General features: G+C 36.3%; 2 protein-coding genes across 3 annotated transcripts in view; both read left to right on the plus strand.

Annotated features, from left to right (window-relative positions):
• Positions 1-19,358, plus strand: part of LOC121408528 (centromere protein J-like) — a 60,750-nt gene that overhangs the window by 11,794 nt on the left and 29,598 nt on the right. For both annotated transcript variants that reach the window (XM_041600015.1, XM_041600016.1), the window contains exon 8: positions 470-748. In XM_041600015.1, the coding sequence (XP_041455949.1) occupies positions 470-748 (279 nt within the window). The remainder of the gene's footprint in view (positions 1-469; positions 749-19,358) is intronic.
• On the plus strand, positions 15,238-18,571 carry LOC121408530 (slit homolog 2 protein-like). Its single transcript, XM_041600017.1, has one exon. It carries the CDS (start codon positions 15,362-15,364, stop codon positions 18,488-18,490), a length of 3,129 nt encoding a protein of 1,042 aa, XP_041455951.1. The 5' UTR covers positions 15,238-15,361; the 3' UTR covers positions 18,491-18,571.

Here is a 19,358-nt window from a genome sequence, read left to right on the forward strand (position 1 = left end):
TGCATAGAGCGTGCACCAAACGCTCAGGAAGAACGCCCTACAGCGTTCAGTAAGTAAACCTTGGCCAGCATTCGCGTATCGCCATTTTTTTTTGTACAAAACAAATGAGGGATATTGTGGAGGAATAGATGATCTTTACATCTTAAGATTTGTCTTCTTCAAATATTTTTTGTATGAAATTAGAGATGAATATATTTTATAGGTTTCTGGGTAATAAAAGGTGGAATTATTCCCATGCGCCTCCCTTGTGCCCTCTCCCAAATGTATGTTTTATACACAGCCGAGATGTTTTATTTACTCAATGCTGTTGGGCACCCTTCCCCGTGAGCGAAATCGAGCGTTAAAAAAAAGAAATCGACGGATTGTCCGATCACTCCCTTGTATCTTTGGCTTAGCTGACCTTACTGACCATTTACCAAAGCTGTAGACAGGCTTTGACCCTTTTTGAACCCCCCCCCCTCCCGATTAGATTTCGAGGAAGATCTCAAGCAAACTGCCATCACATTCTCAACCTGGAGGGCAGGCCCCCGAGAGTGTCTTCAAGAAGCCCCTCCCAGCTCCTGGTCAAAAACTCAAGACCAATAAACCGGTCATGTCACCTGTGGAGAGAGAGAAAGTGGGTGTGGCTCTCCAGCCCCGTCCCGTCGTACCCAGCCTGGACCTTCCGTACAGCAGCCAATCGGAGCTTGATGACACCTTGGAGGCTTCTTTTGCCAGACGCACCAAGATCTGGGAGAAAAAATCCAAGGTAAGTTGGTCAAGACGTTTCTTTTTCAAGTCTTATTTGAGTTGAACCTTATCTGGTTGTCGTGAGTGTTCCCTGGCATGGTGTCAAGGATGAGGTGTAATCACCTACTCGGTTTGTTGTAAGCGAGCGCATGGGATGTGAAATATGCAACATTTTAAATACCCATGCATACCCACACATGCCATTGCATGGCCACATACATCACAGCTGAAATCGTTGGGCAATTAGCTTTGTTGATGAAATTATAAGAAATTTAATGTAATTTTCAGATGATAATAATAATAGGGCAGTTCCATAAAATATGTACGTCTGACGCCATGTATGTGGGACCTTCATTAAATTTTCTATCTCTAATTTCTGGTTCTTACGACAGTCTGTAGGCCTAATGCTGTCAAATGACCATGACTTGGTCAGTTCAAGAAGTGAAGTAAGAATTGAGGAAAATGGGAGTCGGACATTCAAAAAGGTTGAATATTTTATGGAATAGCCCAATAGTTACACTTATACGCCGCGTAATACATTATGTTTCTGAGTGTTTGAACTTTATTATTACCCAAATGCGAGCATGTTGCTGCAGTCTGATGCTGTTATGTCTGATCCAGAAAGACTACACACAATGCTGTTTTGCTACTTCTGTCTTGCTTTAGTCATTGTTTTCTCTATAAGAATGGTTGTATAGTGGCAGTTTTAGCTAAAAAAAAAACTCGCAACGCATTGTACATAATGATAATAATATAATAATGTTATATTTACCTAAGGTAGCCACTTCAATCATAAGACTGCTCTTCCAGCAGGCCCTGCATAACAAATTTATTATTACCCTTCTCCAGTCTGAATGCTGAGCGCCAAGCAAGAAGGCAGAAGGTCCCATTTTTATAAGTCTGTGGTATGACTCGGCCGGGGATCGAACCCACGACCTCCCGTCCATGAGGTGGACACTCTACCGCTGAGCCACCATGCCTGGTTAAATGTAGTTTATATAAAGAGAAAACAGTGATTAGGCAAGTTGAGAGGGGTATAGGTGGAGGTTGCTTCACACCCTCTGTAGTCTCGCCAGATCAGATGCATTGCTTATGTTTTAGCATAACTGCAAAGGTATACCTGCAACTTCCGCCTAGATTATATATGCTACTGTCACATTGGAGAAGTCCTAACAAACATCAATATGAACATTCAGAAGAACAAAGAAAGAAACAGACACAAGGTAGCCATATTCAGCGGCGATCATGCTATAGATATCTTCAAATTTATTATTGTTATGAACAGTTATCAGATTATTTCCACCAAAATAAATTTAGAAAGTGCTTCTCTTGGAGAGACTCAACTATGTGAAGAATATACAAATTGTAATAAGAAGTAGTTTGTACTTTTCAAAAAAGTGAATTTGTATAATCATAGCATATTTTGTGGAGATTTTCATATGATATTCAAAAGGATGCATTAACTTAGTTTAAAAAAAAAGAAGAAAATTTCACTTTTGACAAAGTGACAGGTAATGTATAGTCAACAATACCTGAACTTTATTTTAAAATGTGACAAATAATCTTCTTCTAAGCACCCAGCGGGCAGACGTCATGGGTTGTCCAGTGAATTTTGTTTACTATTCTATGTGAATTTATATCTTTAATCTCAAGTGAAGATCTCTTTCTTGTAATCAATTCAACTTGTTTACTCTTTTCTTATCATAAAACAATAAAAATGTACATTTATCATAAATAAAAATAGTTCCTTTACATTTGGTCATTTTCAAACAAAAGTGGACATGGGGGTGAAAATTAAAACTTGCTATAAATCATTAGGCATCAACGTTTTTTGAAACTAGACATCTTAAAGTATATTTTTCCATTTCATTTACATAAAAGTATTATGTCTTGAGATACAATGAATTTTATGCAAGGGAAATTAAATGTTACAAAATGTTGATTTTTGCATTAAAATTCACATATTGCCTATCACAATATAAAATTTGTATTAGAAGCACATTTGTTGGCAAGATACAAGCTGTGTATTGTATCTAACTCCTAAATAGCAAAAAAAAATCTGTGAAGTGTTTTTCTGAAAAAAATTGGGTTTCGAAGTTTTCAGCAAATACAGTTTATCTGTACCTTATTGTATATAAAGTAACTTGGTCCAATGTGTTAAGGTAAAGCTAAAATTAACTGTTAAAGTTGTGTCGTGTCACTCACAATGTCGTGTCACTCACAATGTCGTGTCACTCACGAAATGTCGTGTCACTCACGGTATTATATTGTGTATAAAAAAGGACATCCAGTAATTTTTGAAGCGTTTTACCAGGGATACAGTCAAAATGTTGTTCCTGACATCATTTAGGCCTATTTTAGGCTAATAATTTCCTCCATCTTCCTAATTTTACTCCTTTTTATGGAAATACTGAATATGACATTGAGTTCATCTATTTTCTCTCCTCTCCGTGGTTGCCTTTGGTTTAAAAAATCCTGACAATTTTCCATTGGTGTGAAGACTCAGATCCTAATTCATATTTTGGTGAATGTACTGTGATTAAGAATATAACAGCATAATCAATCAACAAAAAATTATGAATGTATCAAGAGAAAAACCACTATACTTTAGCAATGGACATATTTACAATGCATAAAGGGTTGGTGATGGTGATGTTTCAAGTCATACCTAGGTATTACTCGAACATTCTCTGTCTCCATTTACAGAAATGATCAGAAAGTTCACCTTTCTTTTGAGCAATGTTATTTCTTTGTTATACTCATAGAGCTTTAGAAAAGTCAGGGATCCTTTTTTGAAATTTGCAGAAATTTAGTGGTAAAGTAGTGTACATGAGATATAAGAGATCACCATGAACACCAAACATTTTTTCAAATTCGGAAAAGAAAATTTTTTTCTTTTCCTTCTGATTGATTAAATCAACCTTTTCATTTGCCATAAAGCTTGTATTCCAGGACATGAAATAAACAAATTTGCAAGAAAACATAAACATTTCAGGTGAAAATGTACTGAGATTTGATAGAACATTTTGGATATTGCTTGAAGCAGCTACATGCCAAGTTCAAAATCATTATTTGTTCGGCCACCATTCACACCGCTAGTGATTAACTACATGTAGGGTCTGAACAGCAAACTACCGTAAGCGGGCCGATGTGTGTTCAGAGCAGATTTGCATTTACACATATTCATTACAACAAAATGTTGCATGTTCATGTAGGTCCCAACAAGTCCCAACCAAGACAGCATTTTGATTTGAGCAACTTTGGATGGGTTGCCATGTACCAGTAGATCAATTTTTTTTTTTGGGGGGGTACACTGATAAGAACAGAGCTGGACCTTGAGGGGAAAAAGCTATTGAGGTATAAAGGGAGCCTGGTTGGGATGCTGAATTGGATTTTAGTGTGACATCCAAGGGCTTAGAAAAGGAAAGGCTAATGACTTGTAGTTGTTATGTAATAGTAGCAGACTGCAAGAATCAGGTACTGACTGCGTCTTTCACCTTGTGGCTTTCCCTGGATTCCTGTGGTATGGTATATGATCAAATAATTAGCAATGAAAAGGTGCTTACAAGATTCTAGCTAAAAGCATAGCTCTGAATATTGGTACAGTGCCTACATGTACTGCCTTGGGAGGGTCCACATACAAGCAGTGTTCAGGAGAAAACCTATGCTTGTTGAGATGAATTCCCAAGTTTCTCAAGGATTTGCTGATAGTCCATCTGAAGTGTGCAGCAACGTGATTGGGGTTTGGTACCAAAAAAGACATTGAAACTGCCATGTCCTATTTGGACAATGCCTAAAATATTAAAGGAGGATAATATTGTAATCCAATATTTCAAGAAAAAGGAGTCATACATGACATCATTGGCTACCAGACCATGCCAGATGATGTTAGTGACTATTGAGAATACCTTTCTTACAAGGAAAAATTATTCCATCCGTTGTGGATGCTGAATTGTATGAACCTGTAAACTTTCATATACAGATAGGGAGAAAGAGTTAAAGTTTTGAATGATATCAGGCCACAAAAAGAATGTTTGAGTTGATGTCAATGCCAAGACCTCATAACACCTCCTTCAAGTGCCCCCTCCTCCTCTAAAGAGGAGAGTGGTAGAAGCCCTAGTGTGACAATGTGGTATGGTATAGGGAATTGAATTGATAGGCAAATATGACCATAAACCAAGAATAAAACATCAGGATGACATATTATGAACTTTAAAGAAAGCAGTTATTGTGTAATTAAGCTTTTTTTTTGGTTAATGGTATTTTACTCTTCTAGATCATGCAAAAAATACTTTCATTGTTGAGATAAATGTTGTATTTTTGCACTTGTCGTGTCACTCACGTTTTGGATGTCGTGTCACTCACGGTATATAGGAGGGTACCATTTTCCATAGAGGTTTGATTGATTTTGACTATATGTGTTAGATAGGTACACTATTTATGTCCATTTACTGGTACTCACAGTACTCCATGACAACTACTTGGGCACGAATCCAACCATATGTGTTAGTGGTCAGAAACCCATGTCCAAAATTTGTCGTGTCACTCACGCACCGTTTTTTAATCATATCTACTAAACGAATTGTTGAATTCAAATCAAACTCGCAGTGGCCCATGCCAGTCCTACATTGTATATAATATAGTAGTCATGATTGATTCATAACCTTTAAGTTTGAAGATATGAGCCCTAAACCTCTCCGATTGTCGTGTCACTCACGTTTGAAAATGACCATTTATACTCAGATGATGTGACAATTATACCTGCTGTGCATTGTCAAGCAACATTGTTTATACATTCCTTTAAAGTTGTGTTACATGACTTGCCTCATACAGATAGTATAGAAGTATTGAATAAACAAATTATAAAGTAAATTACAACCAAAATCAGGTATTCAGTTACCGTCCATAGTAATGTACTAGGACGTGTATGCATATCTAGTGGAGCATATTGTGAAGAGCTGTGTAACCACAAGGAAAAGGTGCTTTACAAAATATTTGATGGGTTGGAATGGTATTATATGACATAGTATGCATCTATACATATTGGCACGTATTCTGAAGTCAGGTTTAACTAGACCATGGTCTAACTCTGTGCTAGAATTATGGGAAGACAAAAGTGTCAAAATTTTTATTAAGTTGTATGTTTCTTATGTTTACTCTGCTCTTTCCTGATCCATCGATGGCATCTATTGATACTTCCTGGACAATTACGCATGATTTGAGAGCCAAATGAGCTGAAATAGTGATATCACTACCGTTAGTGATTTATGTAACAATTGGCTATCCATACTTAAACCACAACTTTAAGTTTAAGTTAAACCCGACTTCAGAATAAGGTCCATTGGGTTTATATAATCACTAATTGTACAAGATAGGAAGTTAGTTACATTTACATTAAACTATTAGTGTTGGTCAAATTTGACGCACAATTGCGCACGTAGATTGACGAGTTAGGCAACTCAAATCTTCAAGCATCTTTTATTCTGTAATGGTAAGATAGTCTAACAAGATTACCAGCAATGCAAATTGTCAAGTTTCTAAAAGATACACGGCAAACAAATAGATACTACCACATTCTACCTCCTTATTATGATGGATGCCTTTGTCAAACCAATGCATTTTTTTATTTTTACAGCAAGTTTGGATTCTTAATTGATAAATATATTATTCAGACTCGGACCAAATGAATGAGATAAATTTATGTACACACTTCCTTTCTATTCTCATTCTTTACTTCTGGAAAAGTTTCTATAGTTACAGATTATAGAGTGATTGTTTCACTTCATGCAGGTCTTTTTCTCTTGAAGCTAATGCTGTAAGAAATGATATGGGATTTACATAGCGCACATATCGGATCCACCTTTACAGGTGCCCAAGGCACTACTGATATGTTACCCTGGTTAAGCTAGTCTACCGATTCCGGTGCTCACATTTTTTGAGGAATTACCCATTTACCTCATCTGGGTTGTGTGCAGCACAGTGTGGGTAAATTTCTTGCGGAAGGAAAAACACGGCATGGCGGGGAATTGACCCCATGTCCTTCAGATTGAAAGACGAGTCTTAAACATTAGACAATGACACCCCCACTTATAATCATTATTGCAAACCTTAAGTGCAAGACAGAAATTACTGAGATTTTTTTCTTTCATTTTAAGTGCTGAGATAATGATAACTATGATAAACAGTTCCTGCCCAACTTTGGCAAAAGGAAGCAAGTGACACATCAGTCAAATTTGAGTTATTGTTGTTTCTGAAACACCCTTTGTATGTTGCACGTTCAGGCAAAATTTGGGGAAGAAATTATCATTCTATGGAAAGATATTGAAGAAAATATGCTGTTAAATTGCATTGACGCCTATGTAAATGACGAACACATTGCTCATTTGCAACATGTGAATCTTTTGTAACTTGCTTCTCTTTGCCAGAGTACAGCCGTACAGTGATATGACATTATGAATATAATGTCTCTGTGTGCTTCCAAAGGACTTTCCCCTGCTATAGCTTAGCTGTAAGGTTAAGTTTATGCTGAAGTTAACACTGTATATTATGAAGGGAAAATAATTGCTTATACATGTATATAAGGATATTATGAAATTCAAAAATAAATAGTTTCCTCTTGAAACACTTTTACATGCACTGAGGGCATGTAGGCCCAGCAGCAAAGATTTTTGCAAACCTCTACAAAGCTACCCAATCTCTTCAATAGTTGTTGCCGACATTATAAACAAAAACAAGGTAAAAATAGGAAAACATGATGATTTCTGACATATTAGGATTTTGCCTGTTAAAATCACAGTAGCAATAACATACTCTATAAATTGTGAACATTTGAAAATAGGTGAAATATCGATTTTGAAAGATTCCAATTCTATAATAACATGAACAAAAAGGATCAAGCCTAAACCCTTGAGGAACTCCATTAGTAATATCAGATACTCCCTGCCTTTGAAAGGGGAATTTAGTATTTTGTTTAAATTGGAATAACACTATTGATAACCTTGTTTGCCCTCATTTCCTTTTCAAACTGGGCCCAAAACAACTCTTGACCATCTTCATCTTCTGTAACCAACAAAACAGGTTTGTTCCTACTTAGCAAGAGTCTTACAAGATATGGTAAATTGGCTTCATGGATGTCCTCTAAGAAGATCAAGATGATCTTGTCTAACTTGGTGTCGTTCACATGCTCAACAGCCATTCTTAGCTTGGTCATGAACCAAGCATCATCCACCGACTTGTTACTTATCAACAAAACTGTCTTGAAGCTATTATCAAGATTGTGATATACAGCATTGATATAGTACATCCCTAAATGAAGATCTTCATCTCCGAAGGCTATGTTCTGCAGATGAGGCATCCTTTCTTCAAGTGCCGGCTTTAGGTTTTCATTTACCCACTCTGTATCATCGTCATGGAACATGATGTTAAGCTGGTATTGATAGTCATCTGGATCAGCATCCTCTGTGATTTCATCATAGCCAAGGATGGCTAGTTTAAGAAGGAACATCCTGTGATTGAACCACCAGCGCTTATGGTATACCAGAAGAGAGAGGAACATCACTATGATGATTGCAATACTAACACAGGTAACTAAAATGATATTGATTCCACAGTATTCTTCTGGATGAAATGACCAAATAGGCTGGTTTTGAAGTTCACTGAATGAATTAGTGGAACAAAGAGTTTCATTTTGAGGTCCGAAGGAAATATTAGTAGCAGTACGTGTCCAGTGTAAATACCAAGCTAGTTCACAATTACAGATCAGTATGTTTTGTGATATATTCAGTCTTATCAATCGAGGTGGGAATACTGTACCAGGTGCTATTGTAGTTATCTTGTTTCCTTGTAGGTACAACCGTTTAAGATTAGTTGTGCCATTTAACAAATTTTTCCCTATTGAATGTATTCTGTTGTATTGCAGAAGTAAACTAGACAAATTTTGCAGATTTTCAAATGTTGTTCAGATATGTCTAAAATGTCATTAGAATTCAACTTAAGCTCTATTAGTCCGGTCAAATTCTTAAATACCTGTGATGTGATCCTATGTAAACGACAGCCGACTAAATTAAGTTTTTTCATTTGCTTAAGAGGAGAAAATATAAATGACACATCAGGCAAGTCTTGGAGGTTATTTCCCCTCAATTGAAGAGTGTGAAGTGATGCCAGCCCATGAAATAATGACTCCTTTGTTTCTTTATTCACGAAAGCATGAGCAGAAGAAATACGAGAGAAATAAAAGATTAATGTTTTCAGTGATGAGGTGTGAGTAAATTGGTGTATAGAGGAAATATTCATCTTATAGGAAGTGTAGGAGCAATCAAAGAAAGTAAGTTTCCTCAAGTCAGCAAGAGTACCGTTCAGAACACATCTACCTGTGTCATTCATTATAAGAGTCTCAAGAGCTGTCATTCCGCTAAAGGTATCCTGAGCAATTATCTTTAGTTCTCGATTCCTTTCTAATCTCAGAATCCTTAAACGAGATAGACCAGTAAACATGGATCTTTCAATGGACTCAAGGTTATTAGCAGATAAGTCAAGTATCTGCAAGTTTGTCGTGTTCCACAAACCATAATCCATATAATTGATGTTGTTTCTGGAAACATTCAGAATTTTCAGTGATTTGCAACCAGTAAACCATGCAGGGTCAAATTTATACAATCTGTTTTGTGCCAAGTTGATGTGCTCCAGATTTCTGAGACATGCAAAAGCACCATACAAATGACCATTGATTTTGTTTTGAGATAGATTCAATTCATTCTGGATGGTCATGTTACAAAAAGATTTGTTTGAAATATTGTATATTCCGTTCACACTTAAATCAAGATCTTGCAGGTATTCAAATGCCAAGAAGGCATAGTCAGGGACTTGTTCTATTTTATTTATGCTTAACTGTAGTTTTTTTATTTTAGGAAGTTGGTCTCTGAGGATACAAGTGGAATCATTCAGTGGAACAAGAAACTTGATTTGTGATCCTTCCAGTGTCATCTCTATCATACTCTTAATTCCTAAAAAGGAAGAAACCTTAAATTTGATTAGGTTTACATGTCTCCCATCAAATGTCCCAACTGAAGAAAATTTAGTGAAAACTCTCTTTGGAAGACTTGTCAATTCATTGTATCCCAGTCTGAATTCATGAACAGAGCAGTTACTGAAAGATGCAAAGTCTTTTTCACCAACCGATTCAAATTGTTGGATGAGAAATCAATCAAAATTAGATTTCTCTGGAATCTAGTGATTCCTTTTGGTGTCATGTTGAGACAAAGTCCATTAAGATGTGGAATTCTCCTGATATTGTTATGAGCCAGAATCAAAGTTGAAATATTTGGATTATTAATGAACAAAGATGGGGGTACTTCACTTATAACGTTGTTCTCAAGTATGACTGTCTCAAGTCTTGGGAGATTTCCAAAAGTGTTGCCCTCGATGACACTGATGGAATTGTGAGCAATATTCAGAACTCGAAACAGATGGAACTTTTGAAATGATTCATTGCGGAGTACTGTTATCTTGTTATATGACAGGTCCAATGCCTCCACTGTGTTTGGTAGAGATTCGTTTACAGATGTGAGGTGCAGATGAGTGCATATAACTCCAGTGGCTCCTTTGCATTTGCTGTTGTTACAGAATCTATTAAGAAGTGGAATTTCCCAGAGTTTGTTGTGAGACATGATCAAAGTTGAAATGTTTGGATTGTTCATGAACAAATTTTCAGATATTTCATTTATGGCATTATTTTTCAATACAAGTTTCTCTAGTCTGTAGAGATTTCCAAAGGAGCCGCTCTCAATGGCATGAATGAAATTGTGAGAGATTTTTAGAATCCGAATCAGGTTGTACTTCTCAAATGGTTTATTATGAAGTATTGTGAGGTTGTTATACGACAGGTCCAATACTTCCAAGGTGTTTGGTAGAGATTTTGGTACAGATGTGAGGTTCAGACCAGTGCACTTTGCTGCGGTCTTTGTAATGGAATCACATCGAAATTTTCCTGAGGCATCAATACCAAGACGAACATTCCACAGAACAAGGAAAAGAATCAAACACAAGGTAGCCATTTTCAGCATTGAATTCATCATTCACGTCTTCAAAATGATCACTAATATCGGAACGATTTTGCAGAATGAAATCCTGAAAATGCCGCTCTCAGCTATGGAAAAGAGTATTCAAAATGTGAAAGAGTTTGAAATCGACTTTGCATAATGAAGAATTTTCAGATGAACGTTCTTATTTATAGTACACTTTTATAAGATTGTCATGCGACTAGATACATCAGATTTTATTTTGATTAAATGATGATATTAACCACGTGATTCTTGCTTTTGGTTTCATAAAAAAAGTTCTGATTTAAGGAAAGTAGTATTAATGTATTGTAAATGGGGCTACCGTGGCTTAAGTTAATGACATTTATCATTATTATGTAAAAATTTTGAAATTTGTTTCTATTCAGGGAGACAGGACATAATCGATTGATTCCAAATGATTCCAACTCGGTTTTTGTCTCACCTGCGAAGCAAAGTGAGACTATAGGCGCCGCTTTTCCGACGGCGGCGGCGGGGTCAACATCAAATCTTAACCTGAGGTTAAGTTTTTGAAATGACGTCATAACTTAGAAAGTATATGGACCTAGTTAATAAAACTTGGCCATAAGGTTAATCAAGTATTACTGAACATCCTATTAGAGTTTCATGTCACATGACCAAGGTCAAAGGTCATTTAGGGTCAATGAACTTAGACCATGTTGGAGGAATCAACATCGAAATCTTAACCTGAGGTTAAGTTTTTGAAATGTCATCATAACTTAGAAAATATATGAACCTAGTTCATGAAACTTGGACATAAGGTTAATCAAGTATCACTGAACATCCTGCATGAGTTTCATGTCACATGACCAAGGTCAAAGGTCATTTAGGGTCAATGAACATTGGCCGAATTGGGGATATCTGTTGAATTCCCATCATAACTTTGAAAGTTTATGGATCTGATTCATGAAACTTAGACATAATAGTAATCAAGCATCACTGAAAATTTTGTGCAAGTTTCAGGTCTCATGATTAAGGTCAAAGGTCATTTAGGGTCAATGAACTTTGGCCGAATCGGAGTATCTGTTGAATTACCATCATAACTTTGAAAGTTTATTGGTCTAGTTCATTAAACTTGGACATTAGAGTAATCAAGTATCACTGAACATCCTGTGCGCATTTCAGGTCACATGACCAAGGTCAAAGGTCAATGAACTTTGGCCGAATTGGGTGTATCTGTTGAATTACCATCATAACTTTGAAAGTTTATGGATCTGATTCATGAAACTTGGACATAATAGTAATCAAGCATCACTGAAAATTTTGTGCAAGTTTCAGGTCTCATGATTAAGGTCAAAGGTCATTTAGGGTCAATGAACTTTGGCCGAATCGGAGTATCTGTTGAATTACCATCATAACTTTGAAAGTTTATTGGTCTAGTTCATTAAACTTGGACATTAGAGTAATCAAGTATCACTGAACATCCTGTGCACATTTCAGGTCACATGACCAAGGTCAAAGGTCAATGAACTTTGGCCGAATTGGGTGTATCTGTTGAATTACCATCATAACTTTGAAAGTTTATGGATCTGATTCATGAAACTTGGACATAATAGTAATCAAGCATCACTGAAAATTTTGTGCAAGTTTCAGGTCTCATGATTAAGGTCAAAGGTCATTTAGGGTCAATGAACTTTGGCCGAATCGGAGTATCTGTTGAATTACCATCATAACTTTGAAAGTTTATTGGTCTAGTTCATTAAACTTGGACATTAGAGTAATCAAGTATCACTGAACATCCTGTTCGAGTTTCAGGTCACATGATCAAGGTCAAAGGTCATGTAAGGTCAATGAACTTTGGCAATGTTGGGTTTTTTTGTTAAATAACCATCATATCTCTGTAAGTTTGTTGGTCTAGTTCATAAAAAGTGGACATAAGAGTAACCATGTATCACTGAACATCTTGTGCGAGTTAGAGTAGTATTCAAAGTCAGCACTGCTGCTATATTGAACCGCGTGATGCAGGTGAGACGGCCAGAGGCATTCCACTTGTGTAATATGTTATTAATAATGTTCAGTGGCACTTTCAGTTGGGATAATCTGATGATGCACGCAACATTATGTAAATGCCGCTCATTCAGGATTTAAAGAGGCAGTCAACTTTTGAAACATATAAACTGTAATTATTTCCTTTCTTGTATTATTGGCCCAATTGGCACAATAATTTTGTGGTGGGATACACTAACTTTTGAGCACCACTGTAGAAGTGATATTCAGTTTTATATTTTAAGGCACAAGGTCTTCAGTAGATCAAAGGTTAAGGAGGTAATTTTGGGTCATGTGTATGATATATTTCTAGAATTAAAAACTCATCAAATCGTGTCTACATGAACTTGACTACTGGTTGGTGTTTCATAAAGCCGTTTGTAAAGATGTGCACATCGTAACACACGACTGGAACATGTTCTTAGGTCAAACTCATAAATCAATTACAAAGGGTTATCATCACATAGCGCAAGAAAGGATCACCAGATGTGCGTAAGTCATTTGTATCTTATGAACAGCTTTATGAAATACCAACCAGGTACATGTTGTTCATGAATGGTTAGTCAGTTCTTGAGTCTCTGGCTGATTATTTAACCTTATAAATTTTCAAGCATTTCTTCAAATCAAATAAGTCAAGGATCTGGATGACTTCTTTAAAGCAGAATGGTGGGTATATTCTATCTTCATGAAAAAAATCAAGTAGTAAGTTTTTTATGGTACTGGAAATCAAAAGCTTTCTTGAACTTCAGGCTAATTTAAGGCAGATTTGGTTTACACAAAGCCTGACATAAGCCATGTATTCTAATGCCAAAGGCGTCACACGCGTAAAACAATCCCCATAGACTTGTGTGTTAAAACGGCACTTTTAAAAAATTCATAAAAAATAAACGTGAAATTAGAGGGTCGAATGTTTACTACCTTTGGATAGGATGTATGTCTAACATTCCATATCTGACCAGAGAAGGGTACCGTAGCCAGCTCCTTTTGAAAATAAATCGCAATTTGTGAAGAAAACTATGATGGGATCAAATTTATCAACTGAAACAGTAAAATAGCCTAATTCTTGCGCCAGCCAAAAAATAGTTTGAAAGTCATTTTATATCTTCCCAATTTGGGCGAAGGAAGTTCAGTACTTTACCATTTCTTGAATCAGTGTTAGATTTTCAATTACATTCATACACTTTTGTCAATCAGCAATATAAAATTGAAAAAAAAATTGAATGGGTTGGGTCTAACGGATATCTTTAGCCCTCTTGTAATTAGGCTCATGGGACCCAAAGTCATTGCATTTTTGCCACTTCTCTCTTTTCCAGTAATTTTTCATGAATAACTCATACCTTCTCTCTGTCTCTCTCTGTCTGTCTGTCTGTCTCTCTCTCTCTCTCTCTCTCACACCCACACACAAATTTTCATGATGGAAATTCACAGATTCACACGTTCACTAATGTTCATGAAGGCAATTTTTTCAGACATATGTTCCAGTTCATAACCAATGGATGGCTTTGGTGTCGGAAGGAATGTGGTCAACCAAGGTTATTATGAAATTTCTAACTATACTCTCTACATCAGACGACACCTTGTTTGATTCAGAATCAGAGACCTGTTTTTCTATCTAACTCTAACCTTTTCAACAGATGATAAGGGTTCATCTGCAATGGATCGCAAGCTACAAGTAAGGATGTGTATTAGATAGGCAATACTCATTTTTTTCGGCATTCAAAAGGAAATTAAAAAATCAAATTTTAGCTACATATTAGTTGGAAGATCAATATTGTTCATGTAAGGGGGGGGGGGTGTTTAGGAGTTCTCCTGGGCAAGTTACAGTTAAGTTTATTTATCCTTTATTTGTATATTATTTTATCAAGTTATGTATACATATTTCTGCAGTCGAATTCTTCAACTGGGAATAACCCCCTTCAAGCTCCTTGTAGCTTTTTTGTTTTTCCCATATTTCTCTTATAAGTTTTGTAATCTCAAATTCATATACATGTACCTGTTTAGTTACAGTTATTAATGTTTTATTTTTTGAATGTATATATTTTGTAGTTTTTATCATGAGAAATAAAATCAATCAATCAATGTGTGAGGTTAACTTTTATTTGTGTCTTTGTGTTAGATGTGGAGATTGTGTGTAAATCTTTGGTTGCCAGTGTGGGTACATAAAAGTGCAGACTCATGCACTCACTCATGCACACCCACACACACACATACATACATACACACCTCTGCATGCTAAGGTCTATTTGTGATGAAATGGCAAGTTTCCATGTTGCAACCTCAAGAGAAAAGGATAAATAACTTGAAAGTTGTTTAACTTCCTTTTATGATCAAGTACTTGGTGTTTTTTTATTATTGTGTGAAAAGGAAATGAGTATTTAGCTGTGGATGAGGGTCACTTGAAATTCAATCTAACTCAGTCACCTGACAAAATATATGATAAAAGTGAATTGTGTTTCATTGACTCATGCTATATTATCAAATACAACTCTTGTTGCATCGTCATTTATGATATATTTCCTGTAACAGATGGCAACATTTTTGGAAGTATCACATGAACTGAGTATATTATTATGCTGATCATTTTTAAGATTTTGATGATGTTCAAAATGGCAGGTTGCAGGTTGTGTTTGGTCATTTGCCTTGCTGTGTGGAATATAGGACTTGGAGAGAATGATTTAGGAGACAAAAGATGTGCTTTTGTTACAAAGACGACAGCTATATGCTCTCATCTGAACCTCACATCTGTACCACATTCTCTCCCGAAAACATTGGAAGTATTTGACCTGTCGTATAACAACATAACAGTACTCCACAATAAATCATTTGATAAGTACAACCTGATTCGGATTCTGAACATCTCTCACAATGTCATCCATGCCATCGAGAGCAGCTCCTTTGGAAATCTCTGCAGACTAGAGAAACTTATATTGAAATCCAATGCCATTAGTGAAATAGCCAAAAATTTGTTTAGTAACAATCCAAATATTTCAACTTTGATTCTGTCTCACAACAAACTCTGGAAAATTCCACATCTTTATGGATTCAGTAATACCAAATGCAAAGGAGCCACAGGAGTAATATGCACCCATCTGCACCTCACGTCCATTAACCAATCTCTACCAAACACATTGGAGACATTGGACCTATCATATAACAAGATAACAGTACTCCGCAATGAATCATTTGAAAAGTACCATCTGCTTCGGGTTCTGAATATTGCTCACAATTCTATCAATACCATCGAGGGCAACACTTTTGGAAATCTCCACAGACTTGAGACGGTCGTTCTTGATAACAACGTCATAAGTGAAGTGCCCCCATCTTTGTTCATTAATAATCCAAATATTTCAACTTTGATTCTGGCTCATAACAATATCAGGAGAATTCCACATCTTAATGGACTTTGTCTCAACAAGACACCTAAAGGAACCACTGGAATTTCAGAGTTGAGAAACCTAATTTTGATTGATTTTTCACACAATAATTTGACATCGGTTGACGAAAAAGACTTTGCATCTTTCAGTAACTGCTCTATTCATGAATTCAGACTGGGATACAATGAATTGACAAGTCTTCCAAAGAGAGTTTTCACTAAATTTTCTTCAGTTGGGACATTTGATGGGAGACATGTAAACCTCAGCAAATTTGAGGTTTCTTCCTTTTTAGGAATTAAGAGTATGATAGAGATGACACTGGAAGGATCACAAATCAAGTTTCTTGTTCCACTGAATGATTCCACTCGTATCCTCAGAGACCAACTTCCTAAAATAAAAAAACTACAGTTAAGCATAAATAAAATAGAACAAGTCCCTGACTATGCCTTCTTGGCATTTGAATACCTGCAAGTTCTTGATTTAAGTGTGAACAGAATATATAATATTTCAAACAAATCTTTTTGTAACATGACCATGCAGAATGAATTGAATCTATCTCAAAACAAAATCAATGGTCATTTGTATGGTGCTTTTGCATGTCTCAGAAATCTGGAGCACATCAACTTGGCACAAAACAGATTGTATAAATTTGACCCTGCATGGTTTACTGGTTGCAAATCACTGAAAATTCTGAATGTTTCCGGAAACAACATCAATTATATGGATTATGGTTTGTGGAACACGACAAACTTGCAGATACTGGACTTATCTGCTAATAACCTTGAGTCCATTGAAAGATCCATGTTTACTGGTCTATCTCGTTTGAGGATTCTGAGATTAGGAAGGAATCGAGAACTACAGAAAATTGCTCAGGATACCTTCAGCGGAATGACAGCTCTTGAAACTCTTATAATGAATGACACAGGTAGATGTGTTCTGAATGGTACTATTGCTGACTTGAGGAAACTTACTTTCTTTGATTGCTCCTACACTTCCTATAAGATGAATATTTCCTCTATACACCAATTTACTCACACCTCATCACTGAAAACATTAATCTTTTATTTCTCTCGTATTTCTTCTGCTCATGCTTTAGTGAATGAAGAAACGAAGGAGTCATTATTTCATGGGCTGGCATCACTCCACACTCTTAAATTGAGAGGAAATCACCTCCAAGATTTGCCCGATGTGTCTTTCATGTTTTCTCCTCTACAACAAATGAAAACACTTGATTTGGTTCGCTGTGACCTGCAAAGGATTACGTCACAGGTTTTTAAGAATTTGGGAGGACTTGAAGAGCTTCTACTGAATAGTAACAACATTGTGTACATATCTGAAAATGCATTCCAAAATTTGCGAAATTTGTCAAGTTTACTTCTGCAATACAACAGACTAAATTCAATAGGGAAAAATTTGTTCAAAGGCACAACTAATCTTAAGCAGTTGTACCTACAAGAAAACAAGATAACTACAATAGCACCTGGTACAGTATTCCCACCTCGGTTGATAAGACTGAATATAGCAAAAAACATACTGATCTGTAATTGTGAACTAGCTTGGTTTGTACACTGGACACGTACTGCTACAAATGTTTCCTTCAGACCCCAGAATGAGACTCTATGTTCTAATAATTCATTCATTGAACTTCAAAACAAACCTATTTGGTCATTTCATCCAGAAGAATACTGTGGAATCAACATCATGCTAGTTACTGGTGTTAGTATTGCAATCATCATAGTGATGTTCCTCTCTCTTCTGGTATACCATAAGCGCTGGTGGTTCAATCACAAGATGTTCCTTCTAAAACTAGCCATCCTTGGCTATGATGAAATCACAGAGGATGCTGATCCAAGTGACTATCAATACCAGCTTAACATCATGTTCCATGATGGTGATACAGAGTGGGTAAATGAAAACCTAAAGCCGGCACTTGAAGAAAGGATGCCTCATCTGCAGAACATAGCCTTCGGAGATGAAGATCTTCATTTAGGGATGTACTATATCAATGCTGTATACCATAATCTTGATAATAGCTTCAAGACAGTTTTGTTGATAAGTAACAAGTCAGAGGATGATGCTTGGTTCATGACCAAGCTAAGAATGGCTGTTGAGCATGTGAATGACACCAAGTTAGACAAGATCATCTTGATATTTTTAGAAGATATTCAAGAATCAAATTTACCATATCTTGTAAGACTCTTGCTTAGTAGGAACAAACCTTACTTGATGGTTACAGAAGATGAAGATGGTCAAGAGTTATTTTGGGCCCATTTTGAAAAGGAAATGAAAGTAAACAAGGTTATTAACAGTGTAATTCCCATATAAGTAAGTTAATAGGTTAATGATAAGTTAATAAAAATGATTTTTTAGTTCCTCAAGGTGTGTATCTTGATTTTTGTTTGGTCTCGCCTGCATAGCTAAGCAAGACTATAAGTGCCGCTTTTCCGACGATGGTATCATCAACATTATCTTAACCAAGGTTCAGTTTTTGAAATGTCATCATAACTTCGAAAATTATCTGGACTTAGTTCATGAAACTTAGACATAAGGGTAATCAAGTATTACTGAACATCCTGCTGATTTCGGGGCACATGACCAAGGTCAAAGGTAATAGGGTCAATGAATGTAGACTTTGTTTGGGGAATCGACATTTAAAAAAAAAGACTTAACCAAGGTTAAGTTTTTTAAATGTCATAATTTTGAAACTTTATGGATCTAGTTCATGAAACTTGGACATAAGGGGCTTGGGTATCACTGAACATCCTCCCTTAGCTGTGGGTCACATGAATAAAGTCAATGAACTTTGGCCATGTTGGGGGTATTTGTTGAATTGCCATCATAACTTTGAAATTTTATGGTTATAGTTGATGAAACTTGAACATGAGAGCCATAAGGTATCGCTGAAAATCCTGTGCAAGTTTTAGGTCACATGATTAAGGTCAAAGGTCATTAAGGGTCAATGAAAAGAGTATTTTATTATCATATGAATGATTATGTTACAATGGAAAACACTCCATCCCTCGGATAGGACTTTAAATGGAGGCCCCTTGTAGAGGAGAGTCACTACCTCTGCACGTTAAGAACCCACTGCACTATTCGTATAAGAGTAGGGGGAAACCCCAATGTAGTGGTCCACCTGCATTCCCCCCAATCAGTTATATCGGGAGGAGATACCTGCGGGTCATAGTGACGT

This window comes from Lytechinus variegatus, chromosome 2 (assembly GCF_018143015.1).
Source record: "Lytechinus variegatus isolate NC3 chromosome 2, Lvar_3.0, whole genome shotgun sequence".
In the NCBI taxonomy this organism is placed as follows: domain Eukaryota; kingdom Metazoa; phylum Echinodermata; class Echinoidea; order Temnopleuroida; family Toxopneustidae; genus Lytechinus; species Lytechinus variegatus.

What these genes read in the sequence shown, in the direction of transcription:
- LOC121408530 (XM_041600017.1), top strand. Translation starts at nt 15,362, where the DNA reads ATGCTGATCATTTTTAAGATTTTGATGATGTTCAAAATGGCAGGTTGC.